The 21,883-nt window shown below is 52.6% G+C and overlaps 1 protein-coding gene across 2 annotated transcripts in view; it reads right to left on the bottom strand.

Moving 5' to 3' along the window:
• LOC140705024 (uncharacterized) overlaps positions 1-18,033 on the bottom strand; it is an 80,423-nt gene extending 62,390 nt beyond the window's left edge. The window contains exon 1 of one of the 2 annotated variants that reach the window (XM_078384187.1): positions 17,594-18,033. In XM_078384187.1, coding sequence (XP_078240313.1) covers positions 17,594-17,615 — 22 coding nt within the window. In that variant the 5' untranslated portion in view covers positions 17,616-18,033. The remainder of the gene's footprint in view (positions 1-17,593) is intronic. The other variant, XM_078384188.1, reaches the window with a different exon arrangement.
• Positions 18,034-21,883: the final 3,850 nt, after the last annotated feature.

Raw genomic sequence — 21,883 nt, 5'->3', positions numbered from 1 at the left:
GGGAAACAAGGAAGTCCTCTCTTAACAGCCCATCGCGGAGGGCCGGATCGCGTCGGAAAGGCAAACAAAGCTGTGCTGCCTCTCCCAAGGGACCCATAACGAAACGAGAGCTAGCTAATTTGCCAAATGCACGGCCACATTATCTCCAAATAAACAGACAGCTTTTTCTAGAGGGTGCACTGCTTCTAGAAACGGAACAAGCCCTCCTCTATTGAGGTGCTAAAATACGGTATACTCTTTGGGCAGCCTAAAGCAAGACCATGTCTTTCGTTTCCTCCACCCCTTCCAAATCTCCACTGCTGAGGAAGCAAAATTACGGGGCCTTCAGGACGGCTGCGGCAGGTGATTTCCTCCTGACCACAGCATCATCTCTATGCGTGCCATCATCCACCTCGGCGGCTTCCAGAAGAGGTGCCGTTTCAGATTCAGCCTCGGAGCCCCGCTAATACAACTTCACGGAGGTTCCGGCTTACAGCGCCACCCCGATGCAACCCTCCCCAAGAGCCTTCCCACCACCCCGTTTTCTCGTTCCGGTCAGAAAGACACCAAGGCAAGGATAAGTCTTTATAAGTCATGGAAAGGAAGGAGCCGGCAGGGAGGGGATGACCTTGGTGAGCATCCTTTCCTTGCTCAGGCCCGGGATGGCCCTTGAGGCAGGAGGGGAAGACTCGCCCCAGAGTGCACCAAAAACGGGACAGCGGCATCGTTCTGGCTAGCTCAGCCCCCTCCCTTCCGAGGATCACGCCGTCCCAGGAAGGCCGACCCGTCAGGTCCGGAAACACTGGTCACGTGACCACGGAAGATTGTCTTCGGACAAACGCTGGCTCTATGGCTTGGAGAGGGGGATGAGCACCGCGTTCTAGAGTTGGACACAACTGGACTAGATGCCAAGGGGAACATTGACCTATTCTCCACCCTCGCATCCCCACACTTGGTCCCACTCCGATCTCTGCTTCTGCTATTTGGCCCAAATACCCCATGTGCACCATGGGTCTGAAGAAGCAGACTGTAATCCCCACTGCCATAAACCCAGTCCTCTTGAAGGAGCCAATCATTATAGTTTTACTTTTGTTCTTGCGTTTGTTGTTGCTGGCGATGACTAAGACAGCAAAGTCTCCAAGAACTTAAAGGACTGCCCACAGTGTTTTTTTTTTTTTTTTTTTTTTTTTTTTTGCTCCATCGGGGCAAAGGAGTTGGGGCAGAGGCTATCAGCGGAGAGCAGTGGCAGCAGCTGTGCCTCTGGCAGGGACCGACAGCTCTAGGATTAGCATTTTAATTCAATATGTGCCATATTCGTATCAGGGTATTGTACACAAACTACGAACGGCAGATAATTGTAAGGGAGGATTAATAAGCACGACTAATCCACATGCCTAACCCAGATTCTGAAAAAGAACATTCAAAAAATACCTTTTGACACAGACAGTCAGACAGAATAATTGAGTGGGAAGGGGCCTCTAAGGCCATCAGGTCCAACCCCCTGAAGATGGGTTAATTAAACCAAAATCCCACCAGGTTTATCGTTCTGTCCACATAAGGGTCCACCGCTGTGTCCGGTCAGGGAGCCTGATGCCTGCAACTCTCCCTAATTTTATTTATTTATTTTATTTATATCCCGCCTATCTGGTCACAGAAGGACCACAAAACTTTATAGACCTCTAGGAGGGAAAAAAATCAAAAGCCAGTGTTTGTTTCAGCTGGCATTTACCCCACTTAAGGACAAATACCAGAATGAAGTCAGACCACCATTTCCAATCACATCAAAATTCATCTCGGTATGGAGTGTAAATCTTCCCTTCATTACTGCAATGACTCAGGCAACATGAATTTGACTACTTCTATGAGCTTTATTTAATCTGCATTCGCTTCTATGTTCCATATGCACAAAAATAGTTCTAATACCAAAAACATTCAAATGTCTAATAGCTATGGAAAACTATAGGCACAAATTCTTTTTAAAAAAATATGAAAACTCTAAACTTAAAAAAAAATAGAAATTTGTATCTCCTTTAGAACTTCTGTTACTACAAATGCTCCAGATCAGAATCTGGCAGGCTGTCACTATGACAATAAGCATCATTATTTTGATGAACAGTTACAGCGCCTGTGGGTTACAAAAGTGTAAAATATAGGTTCTACAAACGCCATGGGTCTGTCATGTTAATGTTTTACATATTACAATGTAATTCTTCCAATACACCTTCAAATCAGTCTTTTGTTTCCGGCTATGATTTGAACACACATCCAACTATGCGCAATGTTACTAGACAGTGACCCTGCTTCCCCACGTGGCTTGAGCGCGCGGATTGGCTTGCAATAACTTTTGGTCAACTGCCGTTCATATCTCATTTTAAAACTGCAATGCAAATTTTCTGGGCTGATTTTTCTATATCACCCGTAATTATTTTAACACTCTATATATTCAGAATTTCACCCCTCAACAACTGGGTTTTGGATTAAGCCCTCCAGCAAGACACAAAGGCAGCTGCCTTCCTCTGCTCATCCTCCCCAGCAACCAGCATCCCAAGGGCAGACCTCCTCCCGTAATGGAAGCAGGATGAATGTGCCAGGCTTTGTAGCCTCTGACAGCTGTACCTTCCAAGCGATTAATCCCATTTCCGGAACTGCCAAGGCTGCCTAAAGAACCATACAACCTGCCTCTGTAATGGGCGTGCTTCTGATTGCATGGTGGACACAAGTCCAAAGGACAGGAGGTGCCTGGATTGAAAGCTTGATTTAAGTTGCCGAAACATGTTAGTCCGTATCTGGACTTCTCTGAATGGATAAAGCCACCAGAGGAATTTGCCCCTGAAGCACTAGACTTTATGCAAGCTACATGGCACGCTATGCAGACGGTGTGCTGAAAAGTCCAGCACTTTCAGCAATGAAGGGAGGTTCCAGAAAGACACGATTAAGAGATCTGGTTTATAACCCATAATAGTAGGAACCGGAGGGGGATTCATTACCTTAGAGATGGTTACTGTTCCCTAAAAATATCGTAGCATGCTCAGATGCTGAAAGGAGAATGACACTCTTTTTACTTCTTCTTTTTATTCACTCCAGGGACGTGGTGGCGCTGCGGGCTAAACCGCAGAAGCCTGGGCTGCAGGGTCAGAAGACCAAGCAGTCGTAAGATCGAATCCATGCGACGGAGTGAGCGCCCATCGCTTGTCCCAGCTCCCGCCAACCTAGCGGTTCGAAAGCATGCAAATGCAAGTAGATAAATAGGGACCATCTCGGTGGGAAGGTAACAGCGTTCCGTGTCTAAATCACACTGGCCATGTGACCACGGAAGATTGTCTTTGGACAAAACGCTGGCTCTATGGCTTGAAGAGCGGGATGAGCGCCGCCCCCTAGAGTCGGACACGACTGGACAAAAATTGTCAAGGTGAACCTTTACTTTTACCTTTTTATTCACTCCATTTCCATGCATTAAGTAGAAGTTGTTGTGTGTCATCAAGTTACTTCCAATTCAGGATGTCTCAAAAAGGGGCTTTTGAGAGATGTGAAATGTTCAAGCCCTGTTTTACGAATGCCAGCGCAGCCCCACATGTGTTTTCCTTGGCCAAAAGGGGATATGAATGCAGGTGTCCTAACTTTAGAAGAGGTAGCGGTGTTAGTTTGTGCTAGCATCCCAGGCCAATAAAAAAAGTCAAAAATGTTGTGGCCCCTTAAGAACCCACTGCTATATTTTACTGTGAGCATTTGCAGATAAGGCCACTTCCTATGAATCCAGGTTGCTGGCTCTGCCATGTGTCACCTGCAGAATTGAACTGCAAACCGTCCATAGAGCACTTTAAGCACTCGGGGGGGGGCGGTATATACGCAGCACGCTTTGGTTTTCACTCTGCTTCCTGGACTTTCCTCCTTCGAGACACGATTCCGTTACACGGCACTGGCTCTCAAGAAAAAGCGATCCTCCTAAGAAGGCCATCTGGTTTGGAGACTTCCCAGTAAATCCATGCCTAGTTTTACACCTCTCTGTGCAGCGGGGAGGAAGTCTCATCATGACCTCTCTGACAGAATCCTCTTCTGAGGATTATCCACCCCACCTGGACAAGGGCAGCATCCATGAGCAGCTCAGCCCCCAAGACTGTGGGGACCCCCCACCTCCCCTGGGGGAAGGTGACTCATATTCCTAGGAGTCCAGGAAAGTCCCTAGAAAAGCAAACACAGGGAAAGCGCCCAGCTTCTCAAAGGAGAGTCCAGCTGCAGAAAAGAAAACCTCTCCTCAAGAGTAACAGCTTCTTCAAAAACAAGGCTCCCTTCATTTGCAGCATTTTGGCCAAACGATGAGGCCTGGATATTGAGCAAAGGTCTCCAGAAACTTTCTCCAACCCTTCCTTTCTCCCACACTTCTAGGGTTGTGTTCTGTTGGACTCCCTTTGCGCTTGACCTGGTCTGTCTTTAACCCCAATTTTTAAACCTCCTTCGTCTGATTTACCTGCTCTTTGGCTGAACTCGGCCAACTAGCAACCCAGCCTGCCCATTAACCCTGTTTTCTGGCAGCCCTTGCCGAAACTGCCTGCTCTCTGCTTGGGCCCTGCGGGCGTCGACTTTGGACGGTCTGGGCCCTGCTCTGGGATCCCCCTTGCCTGGAATATAAGGAGGAGGAGGCCAGCGTTCCTGTGAACATAAATTGGCGAGAACCACCCAGGCTTGCAAAAATGTGAGGACTTCCCAAGGCCTATAGAGAAGGCAAGGAGAGACACTGAAGGGGACTGGAGGTTCTCCCTAGGACCATGGACGAAGCGCCTTCTACCTCTCGTATACGCCCTGGCTGCAAAGAAGAGCAGCCAGGTGGAGTCTTGTACGGAAGGGAAAGGAAGCCGGACGGTCCTCTACTGTCGTCGTTTCAGTTTTCTGAGTCCCAGTTCTTCTTCGCTTACTACTTCTCTCAAGGGTTGTCCTTTTGCTCTTCAGCCGATACAGCTGGCCAAGCAGCCAACAGGGAGCCAATAAAGCAGAGCATGTCACGGCAGCAGCTGCTGATTTCTACAAGACAGCCATAAAGGTTTACAACGATCTGGGGCGGCTGTTTCTTCCTTGCCTCTTCTAAGGGAGTTCCCCAATGACATTAGGGACGGGAGAGCTCCCTGCAGGGCACGGCGCTTGAACGGGCTTCCCTGACGAAGGCACACACACACACCCCCGCTAGAGAACCAACTGCCCCCCTTGGTGGTCTGCCGACGGCGAGCCAAGCAGCTTTTTTACGGGGGGGGGGGAACAGGCACTTCCTGCCAGGCCTGAAGCAGTCCCAGGGGTTGCCTTTGGCAGGGGAACTAGGAACGAGGGCCCTCCGGGACAGAGGTCTCCAACCCCCGGTCCGCGGCCCAGTGCCGGTCCGTGGCCTGACCCGGACCAGGCCGTGGGGACAGACCTCCCCCCCCACTGTACACACTCCCCTCACCATCCGTTTCTGCCTGGACACATGCACATGCACCCACATGAGCACTCCCCTACCCCTTCATGCTCACATGCCCCGAACGCCACAACACCCCTTCCGCATGCACACAAGCGTGCGTGCATCCTCACGAGCACCCCCACACCTTTGTGCATGCGCATGAGCGTCCGTGCGCCCACACAACAGCACGCACACTCCTTCACACATGCGCACAAGCGCCAGGGGTGCCCTGCCCTCCCCAGCTAGTCCACGCACCTAAAAAGGTTGGGGACCGCTGCTCTGGGAGACAAAGCGTTTCCCGCAGAGGAGAGCAATCCGTCCCCTTCGTCATCATCCCCTTCTTCCCCAGGACTCAAAAGGATGGCTCTTTCAACAGAACAGCTTCCTTTGGGAGGGCAGGGCTGGCCGGCCTGTTTGGAGGAGGAGGTGGGGGCCCCCCATTCTTTGGCCCACTCCCACTCCCGCTCCTTTTCAAAGCAAACTACACTGTTTAAAAGCTGCTGCAGAAATATACGGGATTATTGTGGAGGCCACAGATGACGCTCCCTGCCATTTATACCCTGCCAAGACCTAAGCCCCCTGACAATCAGCTATCGGCCCATCTCTTCATAGGCTGAACAATTCTGCTATCTCTCGTCCCCAACTGTAAGAGTCACGGTCTCCGTAGGGAAGCATTTTAGAACCATCCCTCCCTCCCTGCATGTCATGTCATTTATTGTCACGTTATTTGTACCTCATTTGTTTTTCCCTAATGCAGGCACCCAAGGCGGAAGACGGCTAGATGTAAACGTTTAGTTTTAGTGGGTGGGAATGTTTGTATTACAAGCCTTTCCCACATCAGATGATGTTCACATCAGGTTAGTTTTAAATATTTTCAAATATATTTGCACTGCCTATCTTTATTAGCTGCAAGTCTTAAAGCGTCCTGTTTTTACGTGCATACGATTCCTCCCTTTTCCTCATGGTTCCCAGCCTGAATCCCGGTAGTCACAAGGTCAGGTTTTCTTACTAAAAACTGAGGCTGTTCCCTTTTAAGCTTTTTGGTTTTTATCAAATAGATATTTTTTTTAAAAAAATGGTATTTGTTTGTTAGAAGAAAAGCTTTGGTGATGTTTCATATTATGATCTGTCATCAACTTAGGGTTAGACTAGAGACTCCTGCAGCCCCACAATTCTTCGGAATTGGGGTGGGTGGGGGAGACGGCTCTGGTAGATGTCTGTGAAGTCATGAGAATTAAGGAGGGCAGGAAGCTTTCCAGAGCGTTTCCTTCCTTCTTTTCCTTGTTATTTTAATAGGATAAAAACCACTCTGTTTCATTCCCAAAGTTTACCTACTAGCAGAAGGAAACCACTCCCATCCCATCCACCCACCCGTACATCCTAGAAATGCTTCGGACAAACCCTGGGGCACTTCAACCTCCCTCCCACCAGACAACTCATTCCCTCCCTTCTTCCCTACTGCAATGTCCTTTCTTTTCTTTTCTTTTCCCCACCTTGTTTTCCCTCTTTCTTCTCTCTCCCCCTTCCTTGTCCTGCATTTCCCCCCCCGCTCACTCTCCCTCTGCCCCATAGAACCCCCCCCCAAAAAAACACCTTCCAAAGGGAGGGGATGACTCGAGAGCAAGAGGAGGCTTAGAAGCCCCCCCCCCAGGAGAGAGGCATGGCACCAAGTTTAAGGTCCCCCCAGCACCAGGCAAAGACCTTTTTTTTAATTTACTCCCGCCCGCCCCCGCCCCATGTGAACCAGCTCCATGACTTCATTCCAACTGGTAGGGTTCTCTTGCATTCATGTCTAGGCAGCGTTCCTTTCAGGCGTGGGGTTTTATTAACGCAAAGTGGTTTAGAGATAAATAAAACGCATTGCGCTGTGTTGACCAAACTTCTAAGCCTGCCAGAGATTGCCAGGAAGGGTCTCGCACGCGGTCAGTTAAGTGGCAGGAGAAAAGAGGGGCGGCCGCGGGAGGGAGAGCAGGCGCCCCTTGGAGCACAGACGGCTCAGCTGACCTGCCTGAAGAGGACGGCGGGGGGGGCACGGTGCGCTGGACATGCCCCCGGTTGGGGGAGAGGTACACTTGGCCCCTCTCCTCGGCCACCAAAGGCTGCCATAAACAGGCCCCGCGGGGCAGGCAGGACGGAGTGTGTCGCTGTTGGCCTGCAGCGAGACACACGCACACACCCCTTTTAATCCTCTGCAAGGAAGGCCACGTCCGTCAAGGAAGGGGCCCTGCTGGCGGAGAGCTCCTCTTTTCCACCTGAGGCCAAAGGCACCGAGGGAGGTGCCCTCTGCCCAGCGCTGCCTCTGACCAAGAGCCAAACTAAACATGACAGGGAGCTCAACGCTGGAACCAGGAAATCCTGGACACCCACTTGTGATTTAGCAACCACACCCAAGCACCCATCACAAAGGAGAAGCGGCCAAGCGGCAAACTGACAGGAAGGGTGAAAAGGCCAGCGCTGTGACCACTAGGGAAGCTGATCTCCATCTCCTCCTCTTCCTCCCAGGCTACCTGCAGGGGGCAGCTTGACCCCTGGAAAGACGCTGGGCTAGTCACCGGAGGTGAATGTGCAGAACGCAGGGGGAGGAGGAAAGTCCCCATCCCCTTTGGTGGTCCAAAGAGAAGCGAGTGCCAGGGGTCACGGCCGTCTGGGAGTGTGCAAATCCACTAAATCTATACTGCGGCACGGGGGGATGAGCACCAGCTGCGCTGACTTTCCCCCAGGAAATAAGACAATGATACGGTGCCTTTGCATGACTTCGGTTTCCAGGGAAGGGTGGTGGCGTTTGCATCAAAAGCCAGAACGAGTCACTAAAAGACAGCTCTAAAGGATGTCTCTAAAGAGAGGACATGGGCAAGTAAGGAAGCATTCCCTCCTCGTGCTCCTTTTCAGCCAGGGAGGGGCTCTAGAGTCGTAGCTCTGAAAGAGTCGCCCCTCTTTTCCCTGCCATCGGGCCCACCCTTCTGCACAGCAGGACGGCTGCCCTTGGGCAAGGAACCCAGGAGGCCGAGTGCCCACGGCGGGCTCTCAAGAGGCAGAAGAGCCCCCCAGAAGGAGGACAGGCCCTGCCCTTAGCCAGGAACAGTCCAATGAGGATGGAAGCACAGGACCCGACGGGCCGCGCGAACTGCAGCTTCAGTCCTCTTCTCTTCAAATTCCCAGGAAGGTTGGCGAGTCTTTGGGTCCAGGTCTGAGTCCCTATTCAAAATAAGCTCCCCCCCCCGCAGGAAAAAAAAATGAAGGGGTGGGTGGATTTGAGATGCAAGTGGAGCTTGGCTCATTAAAAAAAAAAACCACGAAGTCAAGTCACTGGTGCAACTTAAGTCCGACTAGACAGCGAGTCCCCATCTATGCAAATCGTCGGCTTCCAGCGGAAGAGCAGGGAGCGGGGCTGGTCCACACAGACTGCTCACAAGGGGCATGGACAGCACAGGCTTTGTGCCAGATTTTTTTTCTTTTTTGCTCAGCTGCACATGAAAACAAAAAGAAGAAGAAAAAACACCGCAATTTCACACCAAAGCAATCCAAAACCTTCGCCACCCCAAACTTGACAAGCTGGCTTCTCCTTCAATCCAAATGCTCTGGAAGGGCATCGGATTGTCTTCTATCATAAACAATTTTTGTGCAGGACATTTCTACTTATTCAGTAAAAAAGGTAAAGGTTCCCCTTGACAATTTTCTTTTGTCCAGTCGTGTTCGACTCTAGGGGGCGGTGCTCATCCCCATTTCCAAGCCATAGAGCCAGCGTTTTGTCCGTAGACAATCTTCCGTGGTCACATGGCCAGTGCGACTTAGACACGGAACGCTGTTTACCTTCCCACCGAGGTGGTCCCTATTTATCTACTTGCATTTGCATGCTTTCGAACTGCTAGGTTGGCGGGAGCTGGGACAAGCGACGGGCGCTCACTCCGTCGCGTGGATTCGATCTTACGACTGCTTGGTCTTCTGACCCTGCAGCACAGGCTTCTGTGGTTTAGCCCACAGCGCCACCACGTCACTTTTCAGTGATGGTGTGCAAAAAGAAACACAGGAAGGCAAACTACCATACAGTACATACACGTTTTATTTATATATATATATATATAAACGTGTATGTATATTCCCCCTTTTTTTCCAGTAGAGGCTCAGAAAAAAATACAGTACATGATTTATTGCAACAAAAGTATCATTAAGCCGAACAATAAAACTCAGCATGCGTGTCAGTGGGTGGAAAAAGGGTTCTGCATTGTCTCAAATCCAGGTAGATGCAGGTTTCCATCCCAGACATCCCAGAAAAGGTGTGACTGCCCAGGCCTCGTCTTCCTCCCACCCCCTTGGTCTTTCCACTCACTGGGAGGGCGCAAGGCAGTCCGGAGGAGGAGGAGGAGGAGGAGGAGGAGGAGGAGGAGAAGGCCTCCCTGAGCTGATCGCCTTTTCCACGGGATTCAGAAGGGCTGGCAAGCGTCGGCCATAGGACAGCCAAGCTTAAACCACACTTGAGCCACTGCCATGGAATCCACGGTACAACCACCACTTATAGTTCAGGTTCTCTTAAAAATGACACAACTCAGAGCGTGCAAACACATACAGGCAGCGCCTCTCCTTCCACCGCTTCAGCCCAATCATTTCCCATTTGCCAACTCCAGGGCATCAGAGTGGAAGCCAGCTGGGGGTCTGCCTGCCTGCCTGCCTGCCCTCTCTGAAATACACACACACACACAGCGAGAGAAAGAGGCATGCAAAAGCAACGGTGAAAACCTGAGAACTCAACAAAGGTGGAAGCGGAAGAGAAACCATATCTTGCCCATCTGTTAATTAAAACGAGGCTTTCCAGGGGCTGACAAGCTGGACATGCATATTAGAGGTTTGCCGTAAAGTTAGGGTACCAACAGCTTTGCCCACGGACATGATGACAGGAGAAGCAAATTGTGTTTGTCACATCCAAGGAGAATAGGCGGAAGAGCAACTACTGTATCCTCCACGCACACAGAGCGAGGAGAACCCTGGATGGATCGTCTCCAGGGGGGCTGATGTCCTTTCCTTTCCTTCTTGCGTGCCTCCTTCTTCCCTCTCCCTGAAAGAGGGCTGGAGGGGGGGGGGTTGAGGGTGGAGACAGAATCTCACCTTCCCAATCAAGAGGTGAGGGGGCGGCCACGGCTCCCTGCAGCAGCTCCACCCCTAGTGAGCTGGAATCAGGATTCCTATCCCCTTTCCTCTTTCCACGTATCTCTGGAATTAACCCGGCCAGCCTTCTCCCTGACCTGGATCCCAAGCAGAAAACACACCTAACACACTTCCTTCCACAAGGCTGGGAGACTCCACTCACCGACATCATCCTGAATTCCCCCGAGAAGGCCAGGATGGCATGAGAAAAGCCAGGATAACAGAGAGGTCAGAAAAGGCCAAGAAGCAAAGGTCAAAACACAAGAAGAGACCAAACATATGCTGTCATACACAAAGGATTCGCAACCATTTTAACAGAACCTAGAGATCCACAAAAGGCAGCAGAGAAATAAAGCAGTCCCCAAATACATTAGACGTTTGTGCTGACATTTGTGTTGACATTGATCAGCACTGTACTCCACTCTTCCTTTTGCAACATGCAGGGCTTCCCAACTAAACCTGCACAACAGCCCTGTGGAGTGGGCGCGCACAAGGGGCAAAATCCCACTCACGCCGACATCAGAACGCAGCTCACCTTGGGGTCGGTCAAACACACCACACAGACCTCCCAACAACACCTTGCATTTGAATTGTGCTTCAAATACTCAAACTGCTTCACGCACAATAAAAAGAACCACAGTGTACCATCCGGTGGTTTCTGACTTAGGTCCACCCTTTTTAAGGTTTTCTAGGTAGAGAGTACTTAGAAGTGTGCAGTTTGCTCAAGGCTAGACGACGATTGAAATTGCAATTTAAATTTTAAAAAGTTGGATTTTTTTGAGGGTTTAAATTTTTTAATCAATGTTGAAAATTTAAATCATGATTTAAATGTCAATTTAAACCAATATGAATTTTTTCAAAAAAATCACTGATTTTTCATCCACCCTGCTACGCAGGCTGTCTCTTCTGCCAGGAGGTATGTACACAGCAGCTCCAGCTCCACAGGCAGACCTCTCCAGCCAGCCTCGTCTACAACACTTTTTCACAATGCTCCAACACAAGTCTATAAGAGCATAATTCATTCATTTTACTGTGGTGTCTCGCTTGACAATGTTAATTCGTTCCAGCTAAATCGCTGTAGAGCAAAAACATCGTCAAACGAAATTAAAAAACCCATTGAAATGCATTGAAAACCATTCAATGCGTTCCAATGGGCTGAATACCTGCTTGTCCAGCGAAGATCCTCCATACGGTGGACATTTTCTGTGCCTATAAAGCGAGGAATCCATCCTAGAAAACAGTGGGGGGCCATTTTCTTCAGGCAGTGGCCATTTTGAAACCCAACGATCAGCTGTTTGCTGATCACTGTAAAGCGAAAATCGATTCCCGAACAGGGAACCGATCATCGTTAAACGGAAAAAAAACCATTTAAACCATTGTTTGCGATCGCAAAAGCAATTGCAAAAAACTAATCGTATAGCGATTTCCTCATTAAGCGAGGGAATTGTTAAGCGAGGCACCACTGTATATGACACCCTTCCAACCTTCCAGCTATAACACAGAACAGGGGCTGCCTCGTTTAGAGCTAAGCCTTTGGCAGCTTTTAAATCACCAACTCTCAGGCCCCGAAGGGCCTTAAAGGAGGGGCATCAGAGGAGTGCACAGAACCCAGAAGCGACCTGAAATGCCACTGGACCAGCTTCCTAACTCTCAGCCAAAAACCGAAGAACTCTGCCTGGGTACCCAAGCTGTCTCCCAGGGGCAGTCCTCCACAGAGAGCATACAGCAGTCCAGCTGACGGGCCTCTCCCCTGGCTGGTCCGTCTGCCCTCCGTACTCCCACCACCACCACCCCCTTTGGGGATTCAGCATGTCCCCGAGTCAGTCAGTGTCTCCTGGGAAGGCAGACGCACACACAGATTCGCCACAGGTACAAGAACGACCCAGCTCTGTCCTCCATACCCCTCGCTTGGTGGTCCCACTCCCGCGTTAGCCAACCACGGTTCCTCGTCCGATACCTGCATCCTCACCTGGCAGGAGGCTCACCACCATGGGATAAATACTTGGGGGGGGGGGGAGACACTACTTGCACTTCCTAGGTATGAAGAGACGGACTTTGATCCCCCAAAGCTCACAAGGAAGCCAACCTCTCGGTCTTTAAAAGGCTGCCCCCTTTTTTCACCTTTCCTTTTCACCTGCATCCTTTCCCTTTTCCGAAACCCTAGTACTCAGCAGGCACCGGTCACAAGCTTGAGTCTGTTCCCGGGTGCGTTTCTAGCCAAACGTTTCCAATGAACAGAATTTGTTAACAACAGTGAAAAATCAGTGAGGATACTGTATAAGCAAAGATTATTTCGTAAAACTACAGGAGATCATCGGGGTGGGAGTGGGAGGTGCCCCGTTCTCCCAGTTATTTCCATATTTTTTTCAGATGAAGCTCAAAACGCAGGCTTCACACATGCCCACAACCTGACCACATGATACTAATCCACAATATCGCACAAGTCACCGTCAAGCCCACCCTCAGGTCAGAATCACGGAAGGCCCCTCCTCCTGTAGCGGAAGAACCGCTTGCAACATTCCTACAAACAATGCAAGGAAATGGAAAGAGGAGCCATTTATCCGGATGAGGTCAGAGGGCTTCAGACCAAAGCGGCAGCCGGGACATCGAGAGAAAGACCAAGGGCAGCCTGAGTAGGGCCCAGCACCAGAGCCGAAAGAGCAGGTCAGGAAAGGCATTTGGCTTGTCAGGAACGCAAACCCTGAGGCGCTGTTCGGACCCTTGCCTCCTTGCAAACAGGGTTGGCTCCTCTTTCCCACGGTCTGGCAGGGGGACACGTAAACGAATCCACACTGAAAGAGGTGGTGGCAGCACCCCGTCATGCGTGCATGCTTTCCCCTGTCATTCCACAGCTACACTTCCTTCTCCAGGTCACCTGTCACACAACCACGCCCCCCCTCCCGAAGTCTGGGACCACAGTTTCAAGCACGGCAGTTCAGCCCATCCGCAGAACATCCGCTGCTTCAGATCTTCCACACAGCTCCCAATTTCTAGGCAACTCTCCAGGGTTTAAAAAGCAGAAAGTGATTAGAACGCTGCTTAGTGAAATCGGAAACACGGAACAGGCCAGGGTCACAGGGATGCAGCCTTTTTCCCTACACGCATAATCCAAAACCGAACCAGGCAAAGTGTGGGAATTAAAGAAGGTTTACAGCCAAGGAACCCCATCCTTCCAGAACTGCACCCTCTGAGCACATCGGTACATGACACGACAGAACACTGTCCTGCCGCTGGGACAAAAATCAATCTCCTGTATTACCTAATCGTACATTAAGTGCAGGACCACGAGAGGGAAGGCCACTCTGCCCTCTGTCCCTAGCCGGCCGGCCCTCCTCTCTCCACACAGAGGAGCAAATTTTGGGTTTCAGATTTTTCAAAATCTTAATAGCTAGGTCACCTCTCCTGTAAATATATGAGCTCAAAGGAGGCAGCTCCCTGTGAGAACAGCAAAGGGGGGGGGGGGAAGCAGTCAAAAGCTCCATCTGCTTAAAACGAATCTGAGAACACTATCAGTCCAGAGAAGTCATAAAGGCAGCGGCCGCTGGCACCCCACGAGATACATACATACATATACGGTGTACACACACACACACACACACACACACACACACACACACACACACACACACACACACACACACACACACACACACACACACACACACACACACACACACACACACACACACACACACACACACACACGGACCTGTCACCCAGGCTCTGTCTCCCTACACAATAGGGGGAACAAGGCAAAACCCATAGGGCACATGCTTTCTTTAAAGAGAGATAGTCCTGGGGGTCGCTGTTGCTGGCCTTTAAAAGGGAAACCCCTTTAACCCCTTCTTGGCAGTTTGGTCCCACCGTGGGATGCTAAAATACACACCTGCACTCAGGAGCTCCCTACTGCAACCATACTTAGAAACCACATCACACAGGAACTGTTTTCATTTTTGGGTGGCAGAGTGGATGAAAACCAATGATTTTTTTTTAAAAAAATCCAAATTTCTAATTGTGTAAAACTACTTTATACACACACACACACACACACACACAGAGAGAGAGAGAGAGAGAGAGAGAGAGAGAGAGAATGGTGCCTCGCTTAACGGGCACTCCATTTAGCGACAAAATCGCGTAGCGACGACTTTTTCAGAGCGTTTTTGTGCTTTGTTTAGCGATGGTCCTTATGGGCGATTTTTGCTTAGCGATGGTTGGGACCATGCTTCGCATAGCAATTAAATTTTGGGTCCCCTGTTTCACTTAATGATGGTTTAAACAGCCTCATGTTTGCTGTTTTTTAAATGTTTTTCTGTTATTTATAAAGTTACAGTTTACTGTTTAAAATGTTTGAAATCATAAAGTTCACTTAATAAACCCTTTGTTAACCAAATTTCACTTTGTTCTGACTCTTTTTTAATTTATTGTTGTATTTTTCCCCCATTGAGATGCCTTGAACACGTTTCAATGCATTTCAATTGGGGAACTGCGTTTTGCTTAGCGATGTTTCCTATAGCGATTTTCGCTTAAGGACGGCAATTCGTTCCTATTGGAACGGATTATCCGGTTTTCAATGCATTTCAATGGGAAGCTGCATTTTGCTTAGCGATGAAATTGCTTAGCAGTTATTTTTTTGGAATGAATTAACATCGCTAAGCGAGGCACCGCTTATATATATGAGGCTCCAATACTTTGGCCATCTCATGAGAAGAGAAGACTCCTGGGAAGACTTTGATGTTAGGAAAGTGTGAAGGCAAGAGGAGAAGGGGACGACAGAGGATGAGATGGTTGGACAGTGTCATTGAAGCTACCAGAATGAATTTGACACAACTCCGGGAGGCAGTGGAACATAGGAGAGCCTGGCGTGCTCTGGTCCATGGGCTCTGTTATTGTATTCGTGTTGTAAGCCGCCTAGAGTGGTTGCAATTAACCAGATAGGCAGGGTATAAATGGAATAAATAAATAGATAAATGATTTAAATTACCAAAAATCTGATTTTAAAATATGAATCAGGATTTAAACCAAATCCACCATGGCTTGTGTTGTTGTTTATGTGCTGTCAAATCACTTCTGATTTATGGCAACCCTATACATGAGTGATCTCCGAAACGTCTCCTACGAACGGCCCTCCTCAGCTCTTGCAAATGCCAAGCTTATGGCTTCCTTGAGGGAGTCAGTCCATCTCCCATTGGCTCTTCCTCTTCTCCTGCCGCCTCCCCCCGCTCCCAGCATGATTGTCTTTTCTTCTCTTCTCAGGATGGGCCCAAAGTACGACAACCTCAGTTTCAACCTTTTGGCCTCCAGAAATAGTTGAGGACTGATCTGATAGCACACCCACTTCTTTGCCTTTTGGCAGTCCTGGTATCCACAAACGATTCTCCTACCTGTGAGAAACGGTGTCGGCCCTGGTCCCCCTAAAAAAAACAACAACCTTGGGGGAAAGAGGCGGTTTTACTTAAAGGGGAAAACAGGGTACCAGGTCAAGCAGCATCCTGCCCTCAACCCCCCACACACACACACCCATCTGGGTTTCCTGCCAGCCTCGCACTCCAGTGCCTTTGAGGGCGGTGACCCACAGCAGCCCTACTGCCGACGGTCTGGTGTCCAGCTCTTGTGCCCACTGACAAGATGGAGCACCTCTTGAGGAAAGAGATTCATAGAAGGGCCCGGAGGGATCAGAATCAAGAGGAAAGACCTTCCGGGTCTTCCAAGAGCTGAAAAGATGGGTCGCCATGCAAAGCCGGTGTGTTCACGGTCGTGGCAGAAAGCGAGGCTATTGCGAGCGGGTGGACATCACAGGAGGCCAGATCCTGCTGGCCGGACCTCAGGGAACGTCCTAATGCCAGGCACTTGAACCCCACCGAGCGCAGGGCTGCCATGCGACCCGAAAGGTCTCCACCCTGCAGGTGCACGTACGTGTGTGTGTGGGGGGGGGGGAAACGGGGAGACCAAATCGTTCTGCTGAGCTCAGAGCTCTGAGGCAGGGATGGAGAAGGGACCGGACGGATGGACTCTGGCGCCGGACCCTCACCCAAAGGGTCCTCCGACCTGACCGACCACCCTTGGACGCACCTCTAGGGACAAAAAATGAAGAGGCCTCTGATCCTGGTCAGAGAGAAGAGCCGGGCAGGTATCGTCCCATTGGGGGTGGGGGGGGCAGAGGAGGAGGGAGGGCCTGGCACCCCTCGGTCGGTCTCTCTCTCTCTCTCTCTCTCTTCTCTCCTGGAAACCCTGGAGAAAACTCTTCTCTCCCAGCCCAGTCGCCAGCGGACTGCTTGTCCCATGCTCCCCTCCTCGCCTCTCAGGGCAGCACAGCAGGCGGGGGGGGGGGGGGAGAAGCTCCTGCGGGCCTTCCAGCACCCTCGGCCACCGAGGGCCCCCCACCCCACCCGACCCCGACTCTCCAAGGAAGGGGCAGCCCCTTCCCCTCCTCGGATGAAGGGGGCGAGGGGAGCAGAGGGATCCCCAAGGACCCCAGCCCAGGTGGCCCCCCCCGGAGTGACCCTCGCCCTTCCCCCTCCAGCCCCAGAATGGGTTTCGGGGGTAAGGGGGGGAGCAAGCAGAGTTCCCCAGCATAGGAGACTCCGGTGGGGTGCGGCGGTGGGGGGGGCGGGACCCCCCACTTCCTCTCGCTCCCCCTCCCCCTTCGAGGGAGGTCCAGAGTCTGGGCTTTCCCCCAAAGTGAGGGGAGGGGGTTGCCTAAAAGGAAACCTGGGCGGGGGGGGGGGTTAGAGGACAGCTGCCTTATCATCCTAGCAACAGCTGGAGGCGGCGGGAAAAGGCGGGGACAGGGAGGGGGGGCGCCCTTTGGAGGTCAGAGGCAGCCACCCCCCCGCCCGCAGGGCAAGAGCGGGGGGGGGCGACCCTCGGGCGGCAGGAGGGACCGGGAGGGGGGGGCGCCTTGCGAGTCCGGGCACGCGCTCTTTCTTCCTCCTCCTCCCCCCCCACACACACAGAGGAGGGGGGGCGCTCTCTTCGCATGCTCAGAGGCACCCTCGCCGTCGCCCGCCCGCCCGCCCGCCCGGCCAGGAGGGCCGCCTCTCGGGGACTCACCGCGGACGCAGAGGAGGGACATGGCTCCGCTTCCCCGCCGGACGGCCACACGGCCTCCCCGAGCCGGGCGGGTCCTGGGCTCAGCGCCTGGGCTCAGCCGGGGCCGCGAGGGCCCTCCCCGGGCCGGGTCCCCGCCGTCGCCTTCGCCGCGGTCCGGCCAGCCCCCGTAGCCGCCACCGCCACCGCCTCTTCTTCCTGCCTCCCGCCGCCGCCTCCGCCGCCCGCGCCCTCCTCCTCATGCCCCCCGCCGACCCGCCAGGCCGGGGCCGGGGCCGGGACTCGAACCCGCGACCCTTCGGCGCGCCGGAGACCCCCGCGGGGGACCAAGAACGGGAGGGAGGGAAGGAGGGAAGGCAACGCTCCAGCCGCGGGCGGGCCGGCGGGCGGGCGGGACGAGCGAGAGGAGCAGCCAGAGCGGCGCCCTCCACCGCCCGGGGAGGGGCGCCGGCGCCGAGGGGCACGCCGAGCAGCCAATCCCGTCCGCACGGGTGGGCGGGGCTGGCGGACCGCACCTGCGGGCACGCCCCTCCCTAGCACCGCCCCGCCCCGCCCTCCTGCTCGCCGCGGGCTTAGGAGACCCCGGGACGGCGCGCCGCAGGAGCCCTGAAGGGGGCGCCCTGAGCTGCCCGGGAGCGAGGCCGGCACTCTGCGCGTGGGCAGGGGTCCTCTTTCCTTTCGCTGGACCCGCCTGCCGCTTCGCTGGCTCTGGCACTCTCTCACCCCCTGGGCTTCCCAGTTCGGTCCGCCCTAGGGGGGGTCATGGGCTCCTGCAAGGTCCTCCTGCCCGGATCCTGCACCGCCAAGGATGTGGCTTCCTTTAGGAGGGTCTCCCTCAGTAGAGAAACACCCAAGGAACATTTCATTTTATTGTACTGTATTAGATTTCTACCCCGCCCATCTAGACCAGAGGTCTACTCTGAGCAGCAACTTTGTGTTTGGAAGCAGGCAGCATGAGTGGTGGTGGGGGTGTCGGGGGGGGGCATCTCCAAGTGATGGAGACTTTTTAGTCATAGGAGCGGGTGCAAAACTCCCAGCCCTGCTTCAAGGAATGGTGCTTGGGGGCCCAATCCCCAGATAGAGGACTTTTGAAACCAGAGTCACCTGAGGTCACTTCTCACAGACAACAACTGCCATCCGCTTGGGCACTCTCGGCTACAGTTATTTTTTGCGCTATCCATTCCGGGGTGTGTGTGTGTGTGTGTGTGTGTGTGTGTGTGTGTGTGTGTGTGTGTGTGTGTGTGTGTGTGTGTGTGTGTGTGTGTGTGTGTGTGTGTGTGTGTGTGTGTGTGTGTGTGTGTGTGTGTGTGTGTGTGTGTGTGTGTGTGTGTGTGTGTGTGTGTGTGCGTGCCCCGCTTGGCAAAGTGGAATCTTCTCCACCAAAGCTTGCACGTTCTTTGGTTCTTTTCGTCGTCCAATAAAAGTCATCGCTGGCTCTTACCTTTGTGTAATCTTGAGGACCACATAGTCTTTTCCTTGCTCTTTCTGCTCAGAGGTCTAAGATATGCTGATGCCACCACGTTGCTGCCAGAGCGTAAGGGTGGCTTGACCTGAATGCTGAGGAACGTGAAAGACGAAAGTGCCAAAGCAGGACGGCAGCTGAACATTAAGATGACCGAAAGCATCCCTACAGAAGAAATGCACAATTTCCATGTTGACTCTGAAGAAATTGAAATGGAGATTTTTTTTAATACTTTGGCTCAACTGTCAATGCAAAGGGAGGCTGCAGCCAAGAAGACCTCAGAAGAGGGCTGCGACTCATTAAGGGCAGCAACGGAGGAATTAGAACAGATCCTCAGGTGTAAGGAGGTCTCCCTGGAGGCGAAAATCATCATCCATGCTGCTGTATTCCCAATCATCTCGTGTACGTGTACGAAAGCTAGACAATGAAGAAAGCTGACAGGAAGGAAATTTGACTCATTTGAAAGCTGGTGCTGGAGGAGAGTTTTGCAGATACAGTACAGATACCCGGGACTGTCAGAAAGATGAAGAAGTGGGTCTGAGATCAAATCCAGCCTGCACTCTCTCTGGAGTAAAAATGATGAAACTGAGGCTGCCCTACTTTGGACCGACCCATCACGAGAAAGCTTGGGCCCAGGCGATCTGAAGGACAGCATCGGCATTGCTCACGAGGTTTCTCATCTCCAGAAACCTCCTAGGGAGGCCCTTCTCTCAGTTCCACCGCCTTCCGGAGGTCATCCCTTCTACGGGGTGCAGCTTGCTGGGTGCTTCTCCACCAAGGGGCTCCTCCGGGTGTCCCCACTCCCAAAGCACGGTGCGTCTCTCCCATCTCTCCTTCCTAGCAGATGCTTTGAGGGTCCCCGAGGGGACTTGGCTCCATCTGTCACTGGGTCTTCTTCACTGCATTTTGCAGGGGCTTCGTGCAAGGACCCTCCCTTCTCTTCACAGATCCTTTTTTGCCCTTCAACAAGGAGAAACAGCCGCATGGAATCTTGTGGAGCCCACCCCACCCCCCACCCCAAATCTGGGAAGGAGCAAGGCAGGCAGAAGAGCCGTGGGGAAAACTCCTGGAAGGGTGGCCAGTGGAAGAGGGTGTCCCCCATCTGGGCCTGCTGGAAAATCCCCTCTTGCTGCTGGCTGGGCAATTCCATACGGAAAGGAAAAGGAAGAGGGGAGGGCCGTTAGCGAGAGAACAAGCTTCTTCATCGGGGGGGGGGCCCTTCTCCAGCCCAACTCAGAAGTTCCTTCTGAAGGGACCGGGCGGTGGTGCAAGAGCCACCCTTGATGTCGCCCTCGGCTGAAATCCTGCTGCTTAGCAAAGCAAGGCGCAGCGAATAGGCCCCTTTGAATCTATGGAACATACAGGGGGGTTGACTTACCCAAACCCCACTGATTCAATGGGCCTACTCTGGTGCAACTTCCTATGTTTATTTAAGCAACAGGATTTCAACCACCACCATCAACAGCAACAACATTGGCATCACTGCTGTTGTTCTCGGGGTGACCGGCGTGACCCACGGCTTTCTCCCCACACGCTTGTGCGTTTCCCCTGCAGCAAAGAAGCCTGGTTTCAAACAGGCAGGGGCTGGACCGGTGAAGGGCCCGCCTTCGTCCAGGTGGGGCGGCTGCAGCTCCATCCCTTCCCGGCACCGATAGGAACCGCACCGCCTTCTGCTGCCGAGCAGGCTGGAGCTGGCCATGTTTGATCTGCGTGGCCACCTGTTCCTGTTTGCTTTTTTTACTGCCGTTTGCTTTGCATTGCCTCTCGCTGGAAGAGCAAACAAACGAAGGCTCAGTTAAACAAAACTATGTGCGCAGCCCATGAGTCAGCCCTCAGCCGGTGCGCGCAAAGCTCCTTGCAAGGGAAGCGTGGCTGCCACGGAACACCCACGGCCGCCTCCCACCGCTTGGCGCCCGGCCATCGCCCAACCATCATCCAGCAGTGCTCGGGAGGGTGGGATGAGGTGGAGCGGAGGTGGGGTGGAGGTGGGGGGAACACAGGGAAACCCGCCCCCCGCCAGGAAAATGCCTTCGGGCCCGTGTAGGCAAAGCTGGCAGCCCATGTGAGGCCAGCGACGCTCTCGCCGGCCCAAGTTCCACAGGTCCTCCCCTGCCATCGTCATACAGCCTGCCATCCCTGGCGGTCTCCCATGGGGGTCCCCACAGTGCCCTATAGGCAGGGCAGCCTTAGAAAGTGGTCCAGAAATGTCCCCTAGTCTGGGGTACAGCTGTAAGACGGCCAGCTGGGAGTTCTGCCATCCCCAAGGACCTCCAGGCTGGCTCTGGACTCTGCTCGGGATGCTTGCCTTGAACCTCCCTCAGCCCCCCCCCCCAACGGGCGCTCCGTTGGCCTTCCCACAGGTCGTGGCCCAGACCTTGAGGCCCCCTTCAGAAGCCTGCCTTGAGGGTTCCAGCATTCAACAAAAGCAGGTTCTAGGATTCGCCGAGGGCACACAGAACCCCCACGTGGCTTGCTCATGCCCCGTTTTCTGCTACAGCAGACTTTTACACTGGTAAACTGCCCAGAGTAGTGTGTGTGCACTAATGGGGCAGATATGAATCCAATTTTAAAAAGAGATCAATATTTCCTCCTTTTCACGCCTCGTTTTATGAGCAGATAAAAGGGGTTCAAGGGATCCTCTATTGGTGGTGCCTGGCTTAGCAAGCCGGCCCCAGGAAGGATGTACCTTTTATCTCTGGTGTAGATGCTTCCTATTGGCATGGCATCTGGAAATAGCAGGATTACGCTGCTGATGTTTTTGTTACTCCATGAGAGCAGCAAATTAAAACCCTCTCTTTTTTCCTTTCTTTCTTTCTTTTTTTAAAGAATGG

The sequence above is a fragment of the Pogona vitticeps genome, chromosome 2 (assembly GCF_051106095.1).
Source record: "Pogona vitticeps strain Pit_001003342236 chromosome 2, PviZW2.1, whole genome shotgun sequence".
Lineage (NCBI taxonomy): Eukaryota > Metazoa > Chordata > Lepidosauria > Squamata > Agamidae > Pogona > Pogona vitticeps.
The sequence above is the reverse complement of the archived record's forward strand: the minus strand, read 5'-3'. Positions and strand labels throughout refer to the sequence as shown.